This window comes from Muscardinus avellanarius, assembly GCF_963383645.1.
Source record: "Muscardinus avellanarius genome assembly, chromosome: 1".
In the NCBI taxonomy this organism is placed as follows: Eukaryota; Metazoa; Chordata; class Mammalia; order Rodentia; family Gliridae; genus Muscardinus; species Muscardinus avellanarius.
Genome location: NC_137786.1, coordinates 176,619,465 through 176,640,016, shown reverse-complemented (window position 1 = coordinate 176,640,016; position 20,552 = coordinate 176,619,465). Strand labels below are relative to the sequence as shown.

Below are 20,552 nucleotides of genomic sequence, written 5' to 3'. Positions count from 1 at the left end.
CCTTTAAATACAGCTAATTCTGCTCCCAGGACACCAAGTAACAATGCTTAGCATGGAGCAGAAACTTGATAAATATTGTTCAGTGAAAAAACTAACAGATATGAAATATAGTGAAGGAAAACTCAGTTGAGCAGACAGCTTCAACAGTGGTTGCTATAGTTTGGTCCAGGACTTTCCCCTGGTATAATGGAATAATGTAGAAATCTTAATTTGCTACAAAACAATTCCATTACTGAATATATAATGAAGTAAAAACATCTTAATGACAAAAAAACCTTTATGGGGAAAGTAGAAAAAAGACATCACAGAAAAAAGAAAACTTTGTAATATTACAAAGAGCTCTTAAAACTTTAAAAATAAAGTCTAATGTTTTAATTATAAAAATGGGCAAGATATGTAAATAGATTAAGAAAAATGGCCTTTAAATAATTAAAATGTATTCTATCTACTATCTAAAAAGAATACAGCTAAGTACGGTAGTGCATGCCTGTAATCCCAGTACTAAAGAGCCTAAGACAGGAGGCTTGTAGGTTAGAGGACAGCCTCAGCAAATTAGTGGAAACTCTCAGCAACTTAGCAAGACCCTATTTCAAAGTAGAAAAAAATAGGGCTGAGGGTGTAGCTTGGAGGTAGAATGCCCCTGGGTTCAACTTCCAGTACCAAAAATTAAAAATAAAAAGAATACAATTAAAACTGTGACAAAATGACATTTTCACTTAATCAGATTAATAATAACTCTAATACTTTGACAACACCTGTGGGGAAAACAGAAGGTTCATAATTTGCCTGTGAGGATATAAACTAGCAGAATGCTGTTGCGATGCCCGCCCAAAGACATGTATGCACCGGCTCTCTGACTCGGTGATCTTACTTCTAGGAATCTCTCCAAAAGATTCACTGACAATCATTCCTTAGGTTACTCATTCATCGGCAAGGGGCTGGTTGAATAAACTATTAAGAAGTATGATGAAGAGACATCATACATTTTGATAAGGATAGGAGAAATCTAGACTGATACAGTGTCATCTCTAGGACGTGTCGTTAAGTAAGAAGAAGCTGCAGGACAGCGATTTCATAAGAAAAGATGAAACCTGCTTAAATTCTCAGGGAAAAAAACCCCTAAGCTAAAAAAGATGGTTACCAATAAGAAGAGGGAGGAAATCGAGCAAGGGTCAGGAATGGAAGCAGCATCAACTCACATGCACATTCTAACCACAGAAAGTATATGCACATACATTGGTCCTGGGGTTTGGGTTTTTTTTTTTTTTTTTTGGTGGTACTGGGGTTCCTGGAAGCCTTTCTACCTCCGGGCTACACTCCCAGACCTCTTTTTACATTTTATATTTGGAAACAGGGTCTCCTAAGCCAGCGCGCGCAGCTGGCTTCGAACCTGCGCGATCCTCCTGTCTCTGCCTCCCAAGCGCGGGGATTACAAGCGTGCGCCACCACGCCCGGCCAGGTCCTGGGGTTTGGACCCAGGGGCATTCTACTACTGAGATTACCCCTAGCCTGGTTTTATTTTTTATTTTGAAACAGGGTCTCATTCAATCACTGGGACTGGTCTCGAACCTGTGATCCTCGTTTCAGCCCCCTAAGTACTAGAATTACAGGTGTGTGCCACCATGCCCAGCAAGTTTATCATTTCAAGAATAACAGATACTTTGTAGAATATTCTTTGACTTGAAATTTTCTCATGAATTTACTGAGGTCATAGGTTCTGGAAAAGAGGTAATGTGGTCCTCTTTCCATACCCTCTCCATGGGCAAATGATATCAATATAACTTATTTATTGAGGACTGGTATTGCAGCTGTATTGTTAGCATGCATTTAGCTTAAGAAACTGTTTTTCCAAAGTGACTGTGCCATTTTGTATTCTCACCAGCAAATGGATGAGAGTTTTTGTTCTGTATTGTCACCATGATTTAGTATTGTCTCATTTATTATCATAATTGTTTAATTTTAGCCATTCTAATAGATATGTAGTGATACAACATTGTGACTTTAATTTAATTTAATTTGTTTTCCCTATAACTAATGATGTTGAGCATCTATCATGTGTTTGCTTCCCACCCATATATTTTCTTTGGTGAGGTCTGTTCAGATATTTTGGCTTGTTTTCATACTGTTACATATTTTTAGTTCATTGTAAATTGTAGGCTCAAGTCCTTTATCAGATATGTGACATGGGAATATTTTCTGCCAGACATTGACTGGTCTTTGCTTTCTCTAATCCCCCCATCCCACCCTTTTCTACTAGAGGTTGAACCCAGGGGACTCATCTCAGGAATACACCCCCAGCCCTATTTTATTTTTATTTTGAAAGAGAGTCTTGCTATTTACTGCTCACTGGATTTGAGCCTCCAAGTACTGGGATGACAAGTGCTTGCACCATGCCCAGTGGTCTTTGCACTCCTGTACAGTGTCTTTTGTAGAGCAAAGTTTAAAAAAATGAAGTTCAACTTATCAATTTTTTTCTTTATGAATCATTCTGGTTAATATACTCAAGTACGCATCCCTAGACTAGAAGTCATGTAGATTTGGCCCTAAGGGAAATTAAAGGTTTTGGGTTTTGTTTTGTTTTGTTTTGTTTTTGGTACTGGGGATGGAACCCAGAGGCATTCTACCTCCGAGCTACACCCCCTGCCATATTTTTCATTCTTTATTTTTTGAAACAGGGTCTCACTGAGTTGTAAAGGGCCTCACTAGGTAGCTGAGGCTGTCCGCGAACTGTGATCCTCCTGTCTCAGCCTCCCAGATTACAAGTGTGTGCCACCGCATCCAGCTAAAATATAAAACTTTAATAGCCAGTGTGTGCCACCGCATCCAGCTAAAATATGAAACTTTAATAGCCAATGCTGCTGATGCTGATGAAAAGGGAAGTGTTTTGGGAGGGGGCAAGAGTTATTTTCTCTAAAAGATTCTTTTGCACACTGACACCCTTCACCTTTGCCTACACACAACAGTTCCTGAGGTGGCCTCCTAAGGAGGAAAATTACAGATGTATCCAGTGAGGGATTTGAGGGGCAGAGACGGATGTTTCCAATGGGCTAAAAGTGTCAAGTGTTCTCTTGGATATCCACATCCCGATTGCCAGATTTTCTTTTTTTCTTTCTTTCTTTCTTTCTTTCTTTCTTTCTTTCTTTCTTTCTTTTTTTTTTTTTTTTTTTTTTTTGGTGGTACTGGGGTTCCTGGAAGCCCTTCTATATCCGGGCTACACTCCCAGACCTATTTTTTATTTTTTTTTGTAAACAGGGCCTCTTAAGCCAGCGTGGCTGGCTTCGAACATGCATGATCCTCCTGTCTCCGCCTCCCAAGCGCGAGGATTACAAGCGTGCGCCACCACGCCCGGCGTCAGATTTTCTGTCAAGAGATTAACACTGACCATAGAACACATCGTTTGGAGATGAACTCAGGCTGCAGTTTGATGATGCACATGGTGGGGTCTAGACTGGGCATTCTTCCTGCTGCACACTCCACGGCCAGTCTGGTTTCTTAATTACTTCCAATTGGCTAATCAACTGAAATTGGTAGTAAAACTTTCATATACTGCATTATCCCTTTTCATTTTCTTGAAGCTGTCACTTGAAGGGCAGAAGTTTTAAATTTCGGTAACATCTAATTTGTCATTTTTCCTCTCATGTCTCATGTTTCCTGTATCCTATTTAAGACATCTTTGTTTACCTTAAACTTCCAAAGATTTCCTTCCCGTGTTTTCATGATTGTTTTGTATATGGTGTGAGGTAAAGATCAAGCTTCACTTTTTTCCAAGAAGTTATTCTAAATTTCATGTCACCTATATCCTCCCAACTTATGCTTTTTTTAAAAAAAATCATTTTGGCTCTTCCCAGTTCTTTGCATTTTTATATGAGTTTTAGAATCAGTTCAGTTTCTGTAAAATGCCTAATCGGATTTGACAGTAAGTGCATCAATTCTATAAAACAATTTGGGTATAATTAACATCTAAACACTCGAATATTCTAAATCTATAATTATTGCTTATCTTTCCATTAATTTAGTGCTTAAGTTGTCTCCGCAGTGTTTTATAGTTTTGAGTACAGTCTTGCACATATTTTGTTAAATTGATCCCAAGGTATTTCATGGTTTTTACCATTGTAGATGATATTTTTATTGTCTATGAGGGACAATAAATATAAATCTAAATTTCCACTTCCAGTAGCTAATTTTGTATGTAGAAATAAAATATTTTGAGTGGTGATTTTGTATCCTGTTATCTGGCTAAACTCACATATAATTTTAGTGGCTATTAGAATTCTTAAAATTTTCAACATATTTGACTTGCATTTATGCCCTTCTATTATATATGCCTTTTATTCTTTTTATTGCCTGTTTTCACTGGTTAGGGTCTCCAGCATGACATTCAGTGACAGTGGTGAGAGAAGACATTGTGGTCTTGTTCCTAATCTTAGGGCAAAAGGTATTCAGTATTGCACCATTAAATATGGTGTTAGCTGTGGACTTTTCATAGATGTCCCTTATCAAGCTGAGGGCATTCTTTCCTGCCTCATACTTTGCTCACAGACTTTGTTATGAATTCTATGTTATGGAATATTTTCAGTGACTATATAGTTCTAAGCTGGCAGGTTTTTCCTTTTAGCATTACACATATGCCATCCCATAATTTGTTGGTTTCCATAGGTCCTATTAAAAAGATAGCTATCAGTCCCATGGTTGCTACAGTAAAGGAATTGCATCTTACTTTCTCTGGCTACTTTTAGTTAGTATCCCCCCCACCTTTGTGGAACTGGGGCTTGAATCCAGGGGCATTCTACCTCCAAGCTACATCCTTAGCCCTATTTTTTATTTTTCATTTTATTTTATTTTTTGCAGTAGTGGAGATGGAACCCAGGGGGCATTCTACCTCCTAGCTACACCCCCATCCCAATTTTTTATTCTTAATAATGAAAAAGGGTCTCACTAAGTTGAAGAGGGCCTCACTAAGTAGCTCAGGCTAGCCGTGAATCTGAGATCTTCCTGTCTCAGCCTCCCAAGTACTGGGGTTACCACGCCTGGCTTAGTTATTCCTTTTGTTGATAGTTTTCAGTAGTTTGACTATGATGTAACTTAGTTCCTTTGTTTGGTTTGGTTTGGCTTGGTCCAGAATTTACTGAGCTTCTTTAAGCTTATTAAAGGTTTAATAAAATGTAATTATTATTATTATTATTATTATTATTATTATTAATTTTGGTGGTACTGGGGTTCCTGGAAACCCTTCTCCCTCCAGGCTACACTCCCAGACCTATTTTATATTTTTTATTTGGAAACAGGGTCTCTTAAGCCAGCAAGGCTGACTTTGAACCTGCATGATCCTCCTGTTTCCGCCTCCCAAGCGAGGGGATTACAAGGGTGCGCCACCACGCCCGGTGATAAAATTTATTTTTAAAAATATGTTTTGGAAATTTCTCAGACATCATCTCTGTACAATTGTTTCTGCATTATTCATTCCTCTCTCTCTCTTCCCTCTCTCTCTCTCTCTCTCTCTCTCTCTCTCTCTCTCTCTCCCTCTCCCTCTCCCTCTCCCTCTCCCTCTCCCTCTCCCTCTCCCTCTCCCTCCCTCCCTCCCTCCCTCTGCTGGAAATCAAATCTGTGCATATGAGAACTTTTAGTCAGGTCCCACAATTTCTTTTAAATTATCTTCCCCTGTGATTCAGTTTAAATATTTTCTATCCATATGTTTTTCAGTTAATTCCTTGTTTCTTACTTATAACCATTCAGAAAGTTTCAAAGTTCACATAGTATATTTTTTTAGTTATGAAATGTTCATTCATTTTTGTAGATTCTAATTTTCTCTTTAAATTTCCCATTTCTTATATTGTCTATTTTTTGGGGGTGCTGGAAATGAAACCCAGGGGTCTTATATCTCCAGGCTACACTCAACCCTATTTTAATTTTTTATTTGGAAACAGGGTCTTGCTAGTCGCTGAAGCTAGCCTTGAACTTGCAAATCTCCTGTCTCAGACTCCCAAGTACTGGGATTACAGGTGTGCATCACCACACCCAGCCTATCTTTTCCTTTTTTGTAATAAATTAATCAAGCTATTATAAGGCCTCTGGATGATAATTAAGTCTGAATCATCTGTTTCTATTCTTTTTTCCTTCTTGTTTTTGCTCATTGGCTTGTTTGTGACCATGGCCCATAGTTTTTGATTGGGTACCAGGCACTGAAATTTTTTAAATTTCTTTTTTTAAATATATCTTTCTCCAGAAAGGGTTGTATTATTCTAGCAGTACAAATGGGTCATTCTTAACATTCTAGGTTTTAGATTATATTATGACTCATTTATTTTCATTTCGTTTTTACTTTTAGGGTTTAGCCCTTATGCTTGGAGCCTGGCATTTACAGTGTCTCAACTGAAATTCTCTCCATTCAAATGAGGCTTAACTCCAACTGCTGACTCTCCAACATCACAAGAATATTAAATTTTCTGCAGCTCTATAGCTTTCCACCTGCAGGATTCTTCTGAGTCCTTCAACTCTTAGGGGTTGGCCAATGAAAGGAATCTGTAGACAAATTTTGGTGTTTCTTCTCTGCATTTTCTTCCTTTTCATGAATTTGTCTTTAAAGTTCTAGTCACTTTGGCAACCCAATCCCCTCCCCCATTCAGCCCAGTAGAGTTTACGTTTATTTGTTTGTTCTTTAAAAGGTGTGTGTGTGTGTGTGTGTGTGTGTGTGTGTGTGTGTGTGTTACCTACGAACTACACCCCCAGCTCTATTTTTTATTCTCTGTTTTGAAACAGGGTCTCACTAAGTTGTGGAGGGCCTCATTAAATATCTGAGGCTGGCTGAGAACTTGTCATTCTTCTGGAATTACAAGCATGGGCCACCACTCCCAGCTACACAAAACATTTTTTTTAAGTAAATTAACCAGCTACCCCTTCGATAGAGGACTAATATCTAGAATATACAGAGAACTCAAGAAACTCAACACTAAAAACACAAATCATCCTATAACAAAATGGGCAAGCGAACTAAATAGACACTTCACAAAAGAAGAAATTCAAATGGCCAATAAATGCATGAAAAAATGCTCAACATCACGGGCAATCAGAGAGTTGCAAATCAAAACTACCCTGAGATTTCACCTAACTTCAACTAGAATGGCAGTCATTCAAAACACAAACAACAACAGATGCTGGCGAGGATGTGGAGAAGTGGGAACTCTAAGACATTGTTGGTGGGATTGCAAATTAGTGCAACCACTTTGGAAAATAGTATGGAGAATCCTCAGAAGAATGGGAACAAACCTACCACTTAATCCAGCAATACCACTTCTGGGTATCTACCCAAAAGAAAGGAACCAAACTACCAAACTAATGCATGTGTATCTATGTTCATAGCCACACAATTCACCATAGCCAAACTGTGGAACCAGCCAAGATGTCATCAACAGACGAATGGATTACAAAACTGTGGGATATGTACACAACGGAATTTTACTCAGCCATTAAAAAAAAACTCAATTACATCATTTTCAGGGAAATGGATGGAACTTGAGGACATTATGCTAAGTGAGATTAGTCAGTCACAAAAAATAAGAAATCAGATGCTTTCCCTAATATGTGAAAGCTAAGGAGAAATGGGTCATAGGAGGAACTCTAGATGAAAAAGGAAATTCTATAGAGGAGCAAACAAGACAACCTAAATGAGGGGATGGGAGGGGGGAAGAAGGAAATTCTCTAAAGCACACAATGTGCTTAAACATATCGAAGTTAACCACTAAGTCAAGCAAGGGAAGGAGGGATGAAGAGGGAATGGGGTGGGAATTGGGTAGGGGTTAAATTGGTGATGTGTACATGTAGGTACACACAAGATTTTTACCCCAATATGATGTATGAATATAATACACCAATAAAAAATTTAAAAAATAAATTAATATGGATCCCAGATGTCCCCTATGAATTGGTTATTAACTTGAACAATGTATAAAATTGGACCTATATGAAAACCTCACATCATCAAGTGAAAGTAAAGAATGGAGCCGGGCATGGTGGTGCACACTTGTAATCTCTGCACTAGGGAGGCTGGGACAGGAGGATCACGCAGATTCAAAGCCAGCCTAAGCTACTTAGTGAGGCTCTCAGCAACTTAGTGAGACCCTGTTTTCAAATAAAGTATAAAATAGGTCTGGAGGTGTAGCCCGGAGGCAGAAAAGCCCCTGGGTTCCACCCCCAGTACCACAAAAAAAGAAAGAAAGTAAAGAATGTTATATTAGGCTCAAGCAGATCAAGAAGATACAAGTTGCATAAGCAGGTGGCTCAGACTCCTGTGACACCTGTCCTGCTGCATGACATCTTTCCATGAACTGCAACATACAGCCTCGTGGGAAGGGTTGTATGCTTTCTTTCACATGTGGAAGCTGGAGAGAAAAAAAGGGCAGAAAAGGGATCTGGTGAAAATAGGAGAAAGACCAGTGGAGCAGTGGCAGAGGACTGAGAGAAGGAAAGGGGACAGAAATAGGAGGGAGGCATGGGAAAGGAAGCTGATAAAATTATGCTATGTGCATATGCAAACCAACTCAATGATGGTTTCAGTGTTATATGTAGTTATAAATGCACCAATACATTCTTTGAAAGAAAGAGCTCTCCACAATCAGCGAAAGTTGGCAAAATCTGCCAGGCGTGGTGGCGCATGCTTGTAATCCCCACGCTTGGGAGACGGAGACAGGAGGATCATGCAGGTTCGAAGCCAGCCGCGCTGGCTTAAGAGACCCTGTTTCCAAATAAAAATATAAAAATAGGTCTGGGAGTGTAACCGGAGATAGAAGGGCTTCCAGGAGCCCCAGTACCACCAAAAAAAAAAAAAAAAAAGTTGACAAAATCAAGCAGACAAGATAATCCATCCCATGGATATCCATCAGTCTCTTTCCCAGTCACCTCACTCTTTGCTCAACAGATTAATGAAAATATCGGCCCAGGGGCATGGAAGTTGCACATGGGTTCATCAAGCATGATCTGGCTTTGCTTCTGCTAAGTTCCCAACATGCAGCAACAAAGGCCAACACTGAGCACATGATAGGAACCACCGCTTAAGAAAACTGGCCCCTTTGGGTAGCAGGTTAACTGTATTGGATCTCTCTTATCACCTAGGGTGAGCTAGTTTGTCTTTGTTAGAATAGAAACCTATTTGGGGTATAAATGTTCCTTTCTTGCTCAGTTCAGAGTTTCTACTAGTATTACTTTCTAAGGATTTAGTAAATGCCTTATTCATCATGACAATATCCTATATGCCCTTGCCTGGTTGAGTGGAGGCTTAGTGTTGGGTGCTGGCTGGGTGACCATAACTGGTGGGGTAGGGGTGCAGCCCAAGTTGAGCTACAGACTCTTAATCAGCAGCTACTGTAGAGAGAGGAAGGGGTGCCCAGAGTGCACAGGGCAGAAAGGAGGAGGACTCCTCTCACCAGCCCTAAGAACCCAGTTTCAAAATACTCGCTTCTCCTCAGCTTTGGATTCTGCTGATTTATGCAATTTAGTTCCTAAAAGTAGAATATATCTACCAGAATAATCATTTCATTGAACTGGAAGCTGAGATTTCTGGGTGAATTTCTTGAGGCTTCCCATGCCACTGAATCAACAGGCAAAGAAGGGTACAGCTAATACATCTGCTTACAAAGAGGAAACCGGGTTGCAGCCGTGTAGGGGGAGGAAGGAGAACTATTTCTGGAACCAGAGACTTCTCTAGAGGGCATGTGAGTTCTTCTCTGCGCAACTGTAAAAGTTAATGGAAAACCAGCAATCCAATGCAGGAGGATGCTTAATAATTAATAGTACCAGGCCAGATCTTCTTGACAAGCCTTCAATCCTGTTGTAGAGGTCAAGGCACTGGGCAGGGAATAGACTTCTGGGTCTAAACATTTGTTCTGTATCCAGCCATCAGTGTTAAAATGCATGAGTTAGTTCACCTTCTCTTGGACTTCCTGTGTACCCGGCTGATACTTCCTCTTTCCCCTGCTATTGTGAGGATTGGAGGAGATAATGAAAATAAAGACTATATCATTAGTATAAGTTTCTGCACCCTTGAGGGCTTTTAACAATGATCTCCTCATTGTCATAAAAATATGGCACAAAGCTCACAACCCTCACATCAGTGTCTAGGAGATGCCAGGGAGTGATCCTGGAGGGATGATGGGTACGGTGCCAGGGGGGCACCATCTTTAAGGAAAGCACACCAAAAGGTCTGCCCCAAAGGAGGAGCCTGAGGGTTTAATGGGCCATGGCTCAGCCCCAGCCCCACACTACCAACAACACCTCCTGTGGAGAACTGCAGGAGGCACCTGTGTGGACCAGGCTCAACAGGTAAATGGTTCTGGGGAGATAACGCCCAGAGACAAGCAGAGACAGCTAGGAAAGGCAAACAAGAATGGGGCCTGGGAACTACACACCTGGCCAGAGGCAGGCACTCAGGATCCAGAGTGGCTATGCCTCTGTGAGCTCTGAGACCTTGGGTCAGGGCAAGGAGGTGTGTTCAGAAGTGGAATTTAAACCAATTGGCCAAGGCCTTCCCACAGAAAGCCAAAGCTGATCAGAGCAGGAACCACTGAAAACATGAGCTAACTCCGAGCCCTTATGTGTTCTGGGCTCTTTGGAAGCACTGTCTAAGCAGTCTCTTCATAAAGAAAACACTGCGAGATCACAGATGAAGAAAACAAGGTTCAGAGAGGGAAAATGACTGGCCCAAGGTCACACAGCTGAAGGTGAGAATGAGGACCAGAATCAGTCCTTTCTAACTCCCAAGTTAGAACCAGGAAGGGGCATGAAGGTAAAGAACTTGGCTTTGCACAAGGACCCACTAAGTAGAAGAGCCCTCTCTTTTTGGGGAAATGTGACAACTTGCTCTGAACCCCTTACTCTGCCAAACACAGAGAAAATACTCAGAAAATGGTGCGTTGGGTTGGAAACACTTCGGGAGCTTTTCCTCAAAGCCTTCACTGTACAGATGAGAAAAACCAAGGCGCTGAGGCTCAAAGTCACAGCAGGAGAGCCGCAGTGCGGTCCAGGAGCCAGGACTCTTGGTGGCCAGGTGGGGCTCAGACCTCTGCAGCAGGCTGGCTCCGGGAACAGCCTCTGCCATCACTGCTCACTTAGGGGAGGTCCATCCTCCTCTGGCCCTCAGTTTCCTCATTTGCTGGAGGAACATAATCACTCCTTGGCAGAGCTGTGTGTCCAGAGGAGATGATAAACATAAAAGTACAGACTGGACATTCAGGTGACTGGTTTTTCTGTCCTTTCCCCCCACCACCTCTGTAACTGTCTGATAGAAAATGCTTACAGGGAAGGTCCACTGGACAAGATCTGTGCCCTGAGAAACTGTGTTCTTTTAGCCCTAAGCACAGAGCAGCATTCTTAGAGATAACACATCAATCAGAATAAAACAACCCTGCACTTATGAGTCCAGTCAAATTCTATTTCCCACAGCAAATCAGTTGAATGTGTTTTGAAGTGTCAATTTTTTTTTTTTTTCAGTACTGGGGATTGAACCCAGAAGCATTCTACCTCTGAGCTACACCCCCGGCCCTATTTTTTATTCTTTATTTTGAAACAAGGTCTCACTAAGTTGCAGAGGACCTCACTAAGTAGCTGAGGCTGTCCATGAACCGCGATCCTCCAGTCTCTGCCTCCCGAGTACTAGGATTATAAGTGTGCACCACCATGCCTGTCTCCAATGTTAAATTCTTTCAAAAAGTAGTCTCAATGCCCCTGCTTCATTGGTGGCCAGTGCCTGTGCTGCCTGCTGGCTAGTCCAGCACCCCCTGGCGGTGGAAATCCACGGGCTGCCTTTCTACCCGGCCTCAGTGTCAATGTTTCCATCTGCAAAGCAGTGGACAAAGGAGGAGGGAAGACCAGCTGGACTTGATGGCCTTAGGGCTTCCCTGCTTTGACCTTCGGAATTTCTGCCCTCCAGTACCCTTAGTCAGCCTGACCTGAGAACAGCAGCCTGTGACTGCCGGGCTGAGTGGAGCTACAGCCAGGGAATCGCAGCCCTTTGAGGGTGAAGAAATCATAGCTACTAACCCCATTGGAATGGGGTCTGTTCAACTGAGGGAAAGCCCTCTTTATTTGGGAAAAAGCAGGTTCATTCTTTAGCCAGGTCCTGGGATGTTATTTTAAGGAAGCATTTGAATCGCCAGACACCGATTTAATATCTACCATAGAGACCAGGGAAAAACCTCCTATTTAGCTTTGTCTGATATTATTAATTGAAAATCAAGAAAGGAAATGAAAATCTTTGTCCTAATAGTTTCACCCTGGGAACTTAAACTTCTGGATTCTCCAGGAGAGAGGGAGAGAGAAGAGCCCTGTCCTAGGAATAAAAGAACCGGCACAGGGTTCCTGGCTGTGCAACCAGCCAGCTGTGGCACCTGAGAAAGCCCTACCTTCTTCTGTGTGCAGTTTCTGGCCTGCAGGGGAAAGTACTGAACATTTATCAAGTGCTTTCCAGTTTTTATATTGGTGGTTTTCTGCATAAGATTTTTGTTTGTTTGTTGTTAGAAAATAGAAAGTTAGAAGTGGCTCTAAATGGCCAGACATGGTGGCACATGCCTGTAATCCCAGAGACTCAAAAGGCTGAGGCAGGAGGATCATGAGCTTGAGGCCAGCCTCAACAATAGTGAGACCCTGTCTCAAAATGAATAATAAAAAGGTAGAGCGTCCTGGGAGTTCTCCTTCTCTTCTCTTCTCTTCTCTTCTCTTCTCTTCTCTTCTCTTCTCTTCTCTTCTCTTCTCTTCTCTCTCTCTCTCTCTCTCTCTCTCTCTCTCTCTCTCTCTCTCTCTCGCACGCTATAAGAAAAATAAGTAAAATAAGGGAAATCACTCATGTAATCACGGATTAAGGAGGCAATGATACCAATGTGAACATAGACTTGCCCTGAGGGTCACAAAGTCCAAGGGACAAACCTAAAATAGAAAATCAGTATTCCCCTTCGGCTCAAAATCCCCAGGTGTGTGGGTCAAGACACTCATCTGTGATCCTGTGGGAAGACTTCTTTTGCCTTAGAGCAGCTTCTGCAGGAGGATCTCAGTGCACCTCGATTAGCGATGCCTCCCGAGCCTTCCCAGGACCATCTGAGCAGGGGCCGGGAAGCCTGCTGAGTGGTGGCCCTGCAAGTAGATGAACAGGAGCACCGCGGGGCAGCCGCCGCCACAAGGGAGGGACTCCTGACATTGCAGTCATTGTCCTGGATTCTCTACTGTTACAGAATTGTGGGAGAGGCCATTATTAGGATCTCAGTCAGCAATGATTCTCTCCCCAAGATATCTTCAGTGTCGCTTCCTTCACTGTAACAGTGGCAAAGAGCCCAACGCTTAGGGACAGGGAACTGAGTGCTCAACTCAGACAGAGACAGCAGAACCGCGGCACCAAGCAAACAAGATAGGAGCCGGTCCCTGGTTGAGAACCATACTGGGCAGGCAGCACGTTGTAGTAAGCTTTGGGGAATCAGCTCTCCCAAGCTACATGGTGACAAAGACGTCATTTTTTTAAAGACTTGAAGCCATGCCAAAAGAGAAAGGAAATTAGGGCCCTGGTTTAAGAGATCTGATATCCTCAAAAGGGTCATATGGGGCATGGAAAAGAACAGAGATGTTCTTCCATAGCACTTAATACAATTGCAATTAAATAATTATGCGATTCATTGTTCAATGTCTTTCTTTACCACTAGAATTTCAGCCCCAAGAGGCTAGAAACCTTCTCCATCTTGTTCACCCTGTCTACTATATACCCAGCAGATGACATATGGTTTGTACTTTGTAGGCAGTTTTTCTATACTTGATTTTAAAAAGGAAAGAGGAAATTCTGGGATAGGATGAAGGATTTGGAGAGAGGACAGAGTCCATTAGCCATCCTGACTGTAAATAAATATGGTTATGTTAATTATACAGTGATTATTATGTAATTCTCATTCCAGAGTCTCTAGTTTTTCTGCTTCTGGAGGAGCCTGGTTCCCAGGTGTTCCTACTACCCACCTCCTGAGCATCTGGCTTAATACACTGTGGAGACCAGAACCTGCAATGTATTGGAGGACTCCCCCACCGTCTTCTACCTTGCAGGCAGCTTCTCTGCCCAAAGCCCTCTTCCCTCCTATTTCTCTCCTCCTCTGCCTGCTCTGCTTATCCTAGTGGGTAATGCACTAATCCTGGTAGGCATGATGACAGAGCCCAGCCTCCACAAGCCCATGTACTTCTCTTACTTAACCTCTCAGCCCTGGACAGTCTCTTCTCTAAAACCACCATCCCCAAGATGCTGTCCCTATTCCTACTGGGAGACCATTTCCTCAGTTTTCAGCAAATGTACCTATTTCACAGCCTCAATTGTTCAGAGACCATGAACAGGCCATGAGCTGTTCCAGTCATAGGTCATGGCCTACAACTGCTATGTGGCCATCTGCCGCCCACTGCACTACTCCGTCCACATGACCCCACAGACCAATGCTGCCCTGGCTGCCAGCGCCTGGCTCACTGCCCTCCTCCTGCCTGTCCCGGCTGTAATAAAGACCTCTCAGATGGCATATAACAACATTGCCTACATCTACCACTGCTTCTGCGACCACCTGGCCCTGGTCCAGTCCTCCTGCTCGGACACTGCCCCCCAGACCCTCATGGGCTTCTGCATCGCCATGGTGGTATCCTTCCTCCCCCTTCTCCTGGTGCTTCTGTCCTGTGCCCACATCCTGGACTTGGTGCTCCGCATCAGTTCCCAAGAAGGACGTTCGAAGGCCTTCTACACCTGCAGCTCCCACCTCCTGGTGGTGGGCACCTACTACTCATCCATAGCCGTGGCCTATGTGGCCTACAAGGCTGACCTGCCCCTCGACTTCCACATCCTGGGCAACGTGGCCTACGCTATTCTCACACCGATCCTCACCCCCCTCATTTATACCCTGAGAAACAAGGATGTCAAAGCAACTGTAAACAAAATGGCATGTTCCCCGGGGCTGAAAAAAGCTAAGAACCCTTGATTCAAAGGGGCAATTTGAGCCAGGCATGGTGGTGTGTGCCTGTAATCCCAGTTCTTGGAAGGCTGAGACAAGAGGATTGCAGGCTTGAGGATAGCCTCAGCAATTTAGCAAGACTCTCAGCAACCTAACAAGACCTGTTTCAAAACAAAACAATAAAAAAGAGCTGGGGGTGTGGTTCAGAGATAAAATACTTCTAAAAAGGGAAGAGAAGGGGGAATACCAATAGAAAGAAAAGTGGAAAATTCCAGCAGCCAGAAAGTTAGAACAGTACTTCTCACAGTATAGTTCTAGGTTTTCCTCCATCATAATTAAATAATAGTAACTTCCGGGAAGATGGCGACCGAGAAAAGCGGGGCTTAAGAGCCCCGCTAACAGCCAATCTCTATTACCACAAAATCAGCGCCTTTCATAGCCAGAAAACACCATCACCAGAGAAACAAAAAAATCACCAGGCTCCAGAGAGAAAGCAGACTGAGAACAGAGCTCAGAGCCACAGAGGAGATACACCGGCCTCACGCCCGAGGATGCAGCAGCAGCGCCATACTGCCGGCGGCAGCGGCGAGTTCACCGGACGGCTACAGCAAGCCGAGGTGAGCAGCTGCGGAACAGCCAGGCGGGATTTCTCGGCGCAGGGAGCATCTAAAGCTCCCAGTGGCTGAGCTCAGCACACGCTGCAGGGACTCAGAGTGAAACTCAAAACCAAGAAGAAATATGCCAGCCTCACGGCCGAGGCCGTAGCAGCAGCGCCATATTGCCACCGGCGGCGGCAGCAGCGAATTCACCAAGTCCAGTACAGCTACATCTGCGTACTCAAGAACAGTGAGTCAAATTGCGGGCCACAGAGGAGAAATCCCAGTACTGTACTCCCTGGGACTTGACCCAGTGGGGGAGTGGCGGTGGCAGAGATATCACACCATAGGAGAACGTGCAACCTGGCACCCCCCACAGTCTAAAGCAGCCTCTATCGACTCTCTGGGTCGGAGACTCTGTGATACAACCCAGTAAAGGAGTAGTGGGGTCTGAGATACCACAGAATCGAGATTCAGAATACCTTAAGTGAAGTCATAGTAACCCAAGGGAAGAACCCAGAGAAGGCACAAACTTCCGAAATCATGGGAAAGAGGAATAATACTGGAGCAATGAATGCCCACAACCCCATAACATCAGAACCCGATAAAACAGAAAATCAGAGATTTCTAGAAGATCAAATCAAGAAAATAACTATAGAAATAATAGAGGTGCTTCGAAAAGAACTTAGAGAGAGCCAAAAAGAGATAAAGGATGCAATTAATGAAGTAAAGGCCTCAATTCAAAGCACAAACAACCGATTAGACCACATGGAGAACAGAATCTCGCTCTTAGAAGATGAGCAATCCAAAAATGAACGCATAGTTTCTAATCTAGAAAAAAATATCCGACAACAGGAATCTGATATTGAAGAAATATGGGCCCATTTTAAGAGAGCTAACCTAAGAATAATTGGAATAGAGGAGGGAAAAGAAAGTGAAACCAAAGGGATCAACAATATCTTCAAGGAAGTAATAGCAGAAAATTTTCCAAACATAGAGCAAGAGGTTGATACACAGATCCAGGAAACTTATAGAACTCCCTTTAGACAGGATCGGAGAAGAGGATCCCAATGCCACATAATTGTAAAAATGGCCAATGTGGAAGCCAAGCAGAGAATCTTAAAGGCAACAAAAACAAAGGGCCAAGTGACATTCAGAGGCAAACCAATTAGAATCACTCCAGACTTCTCAAACCAAGTCATGAGAGCCAGAAGGGCTTGGAGTAACATATTCCAAACTCTGAAAGAAAACAACTTCCAGCCAAAAATTTCCTACCCAGCAAAACTTTCTATCAAATTAGATGGAGAAATAAGAAGCTTCCACGACAAACAGAAACTGAAGGAATTTATGTCTTCAAAACCAGCACTAGAGAAAATACTCAAAGAGATTAACTACAAAGAAGAAATAGGTAACACGCACCAGAACCAGAAAAAACAAGATTTTCCATTCAACAGACAACTAAGATTGGTTATCTGTGGAGATGCATTATTTATGTTAGTCTTTTACCTATCTCTAAATGGTATTGTTTGCCTTTATTGTTGTTAATTTTTAGGATTTTTAGTTGGAATATTAATATACCTTCAGATATAGCATTTGGAAATATTTTATCCCACTCTATTAGTAACTTTTAACTCTGTTTACATTGTCTTTGGATATACAATTTTTTTTTAGGGAGTTTGTATACTCTTCTGTTGCCTGTGCCATTGAAATCATATCCAAGAAAACACTGCCAATTTCAATGTTGTGAGGTTTTATGACCCAGATTTTCTCTTAAAAGTTTATAGTCTTAAGATTTATATTTAGGTCTTTTATCTATTTTGAGTTAATACTTGTATATGGGATTAGGTAAGGGTCCAATTTTATTCTTTTTCATGTAATTATTATTTTTCAACAATATTTAGTTAAAAGATTATTATTTCCACCACCAAATGTTCGTGGAAACCTTGTCAAAAATAACTTGACAATATAGGGAAGAATTTAGCTCTAGGCTTGTATTTAACTCCAATGGTTTATATATCTGCCTTTAGAACAATATTACACTGTTTCAATTATTGTAGCTTTATATGGTTTGAAATCAGAAAATATATATCTTCTAGCTTTGTTCTTTTTCAAGATTGTTTTGGGTATCTAGAGTCCATATTCCATATTAGGATAGATTTTTTTTCTGAAAAATAAATATATAAATATATGATAGTTTCACCTAAAAAAATAGAAAAAAAATTCTCTGGTAAGAAAGAAAGCAAAAAGAAATATTGAAATGTTATCTTTAAGTCATCAAAAGCTTGGTATCAGACAAATGAAACTGTTATGTGAGATTATCATTTTTAATTTTGGATAAATTGCTATAATACTAGATGTCAACCACTAAGCCAAGCATGGGAAGGAGGGATGAGGAGGGAATGGGGTGGGGATCGGGTGGGGGCTGACTGGGCGATGTATGGCTACAAAAGTTTGTGTCCCACTATGATGTATGAATACAATGCACCAATAAAAAAAATACAATGTCTTATATATATATATGACAAAAAATAATTAAATAATAGCATTTTCCTTAATGCATAGACAAAATGTTTATAAGCTATAACTCCTACATTTAACAAGACTGTAAATATAGTTGGGGTCATATTACCATTAATTATAACATTGTTGATTCTCAGAGACTCCAAGTGTTTGGCAAGAAATTCAGTCTTTTCTTTTGGATCTTTTTTTCTGAAAATCCCTAATATTTATGGTACATAGATGTGAATAACTCTTGCCACTTTTTGAGAAGTGGCTGCTTAGAAACACTCCTCAAAGGCAAAAAAAAATGAAACCACTATCTCAATCCTAGCTGCCTGAAAATTCATGCCACCAAAAATATTTCAAAGCCATCCCCACTGAAATTTGCCTCTGATCTCTAGACCCTCATGGTGCCTTGAAAGCAGGGCATGCTCCCTACGAAACTAATGTCCAGGCAATGGTGTCCCTTAGCACACTATTTGGACAAAGGGCATTATAGCCTTTCATTCTGGGCACACTGGAGTTTCCCTGCCATGGCACTGGGGGGCTGAGATTGCTCCTTATCAGTAGCATACTGTTCCCACAGTCAGCATTCTTTCTCAAAGTATGGTCTTTGTTGTTCCTCTTTCTGGCCTTAGCAGTCACCCCAGGCCCCTTATCCCTTTCTCCTATGGTAAGTTTCCTCTTAAAGACCTGTCAGGTTTGTCTAGCCAGGGAAACATAGAGCAGTAAAATTTGGTGGGGAGGGGGATGGCCCAGGTGATAGATAGCTCATCACAGTTGGTCCCATTCCAACTTCTAGACAATTTAGCTAATTGAAGCATTAAATTTAACCCTTTTCTCATTGCATAAAACCCAACATAAAGCTGGGTGTGGGGGTGCATGGTTGTAATCCTGGTACTTGGGAGGCCAGCCTCAGCAACTTAGTGAGGCCCTCTACAACTTAGTGAGATGCTTTTTCAAAATAAAGATGAAAATAGATCTGGGGGTGTAGCTCAGAGGTAGAGTGTCCCTGGATTCAATTCCCAGTACCACACACACACACACATACACACACACACACACACACACACACACACACACACACACACACCAGAGATGGGAACTTGATTCATGACACAGTTCAACAAAGGATCTGAGTTCCTAGACTCAGCTGCTCGTAATCTCACAAATCCTGCTATAGTCAGAAGGGGCTTCTTGAAGCAGAATAACATAAAGACTCTGAGTTTTCTTGTTTATTGACCCCATAAAACTGGGATTATGTTCTTCTATCTAAGTCTTACTCATTCTGCATTATGTCTGTTTCTCATTCTGTGAATGAGACCACAACCCTCAAGTCCTAAAAAAGACACATTAATAAGTTCCCTTGTCCCTGAGTTCTATGAGCTATTAGAATTTAACCTAAGGGTGTGGAGAGGGATTCTTTCTTGCTCTCCAATGTCATGCAATAAGCAATTCCAGAATCACCCCCATGTTACTATGTAAGTTTTGCTTTGAGCTTCTCTGTTCAGAACTTCTCTTTCGGTATCAATTTCAGTTTCGGGTGGATCTTTGGCTTCTCATGCCACTGGATCGTGCCATCTTTCTGTCTTCAGTTCCCCTTCTACAGTGAACAAAGAGTCCATCACATGGAGAGTGAATATAATAATGTGAAATCCCAGACTAGCTCTACTCCCACTCACTATTTTCTTGTGGCTCCTCCTAAACATCTAGTGTGAGTTGATATGAAATAATAGCAACAAAAACATTTTTTATCTATAGTCACACCAGATAACTGGTACAGTCTCTCTGTATTTTTTAGGTGAAAAAAAATTGTTTCAACTTTTGTGCACTACACAATACTACCAAGAGGGTGAAAAGACAACCACAGAATGGGGAAAAATATTTTCCAATGACAATATTTGATAAGAAATGAATATTCAGAATATATAAAGAATTCCTACAACTCAAATGCAAAAATACAAACAACCCAACTTAAAAGTGAGAAAAGACTTGAAGCCAGGCATGGTGGCGCATGCCTGTAATCTCAGTACTAGGGAGGCTGAGACAGAAGGATCGCAGATTTAAGGATAGCCTTAACAACATAGTGAGACTCTCAGCAGACTAGGGAAACTCTTTCAAAACAAAGAAAGTTTTTAAAAAGGCTGGGGGTGTAGTTTGAGGTAAAATACCTTGGGTTCAATCCCCAGTGCCACAGACAGGGGTCTTGAATAGATATTTCTCTGAAGAAGCGATATAAGTGGTCAATAAGCACAATAATCACTGACCATTAGAGAAATGCAAACCAAAACCACAAAGAGATACTACCACAAAGCCATTAGAATGGCTACCATAAACAAGGGAAAGAAGGAAGAAAGGAAGGAAAGGAGGTATTGGTGAGGACATGGAGAAACTGGAATCCTTGGGCACTGTTGGTGGGAATATACAATGTTGCAGCGATCATGGGAGACCAATAAGCAGTTCCTCTAGAAATTAAACAGAATTATTATATAATCTAACATTTCTACTTCTGGGT

General features: G+C 41.9%; 1 protein-coding gene across 1 annotated transcript; it reads left to right on the top strand.

Moving 5' to 3' along the window:
* Nucleotides 1–14,022: 14,022 nt before the first annotated feature.
* Nucleotides 14,023–14,969, top strand: OR2AT4 (olfactory receptor family 2 subfamily AT member 4; the record flags this gene model as incomplete). Its single annotated transcript, XM_080689335.1, is given in 5 exon segments — nucleotides 14,023–14,113; nucleotides 14,116–14,193; nucleotides 14,196–14,347; nucleotides 14,351–14,365; nucleotides 14,367–14,969. Coding segments are annotated over 5 exon segments (939 nt in total).
* Between the last annotated feature and the right edge of the window lie 5,583 nt (nucleotides 14,970–20,552).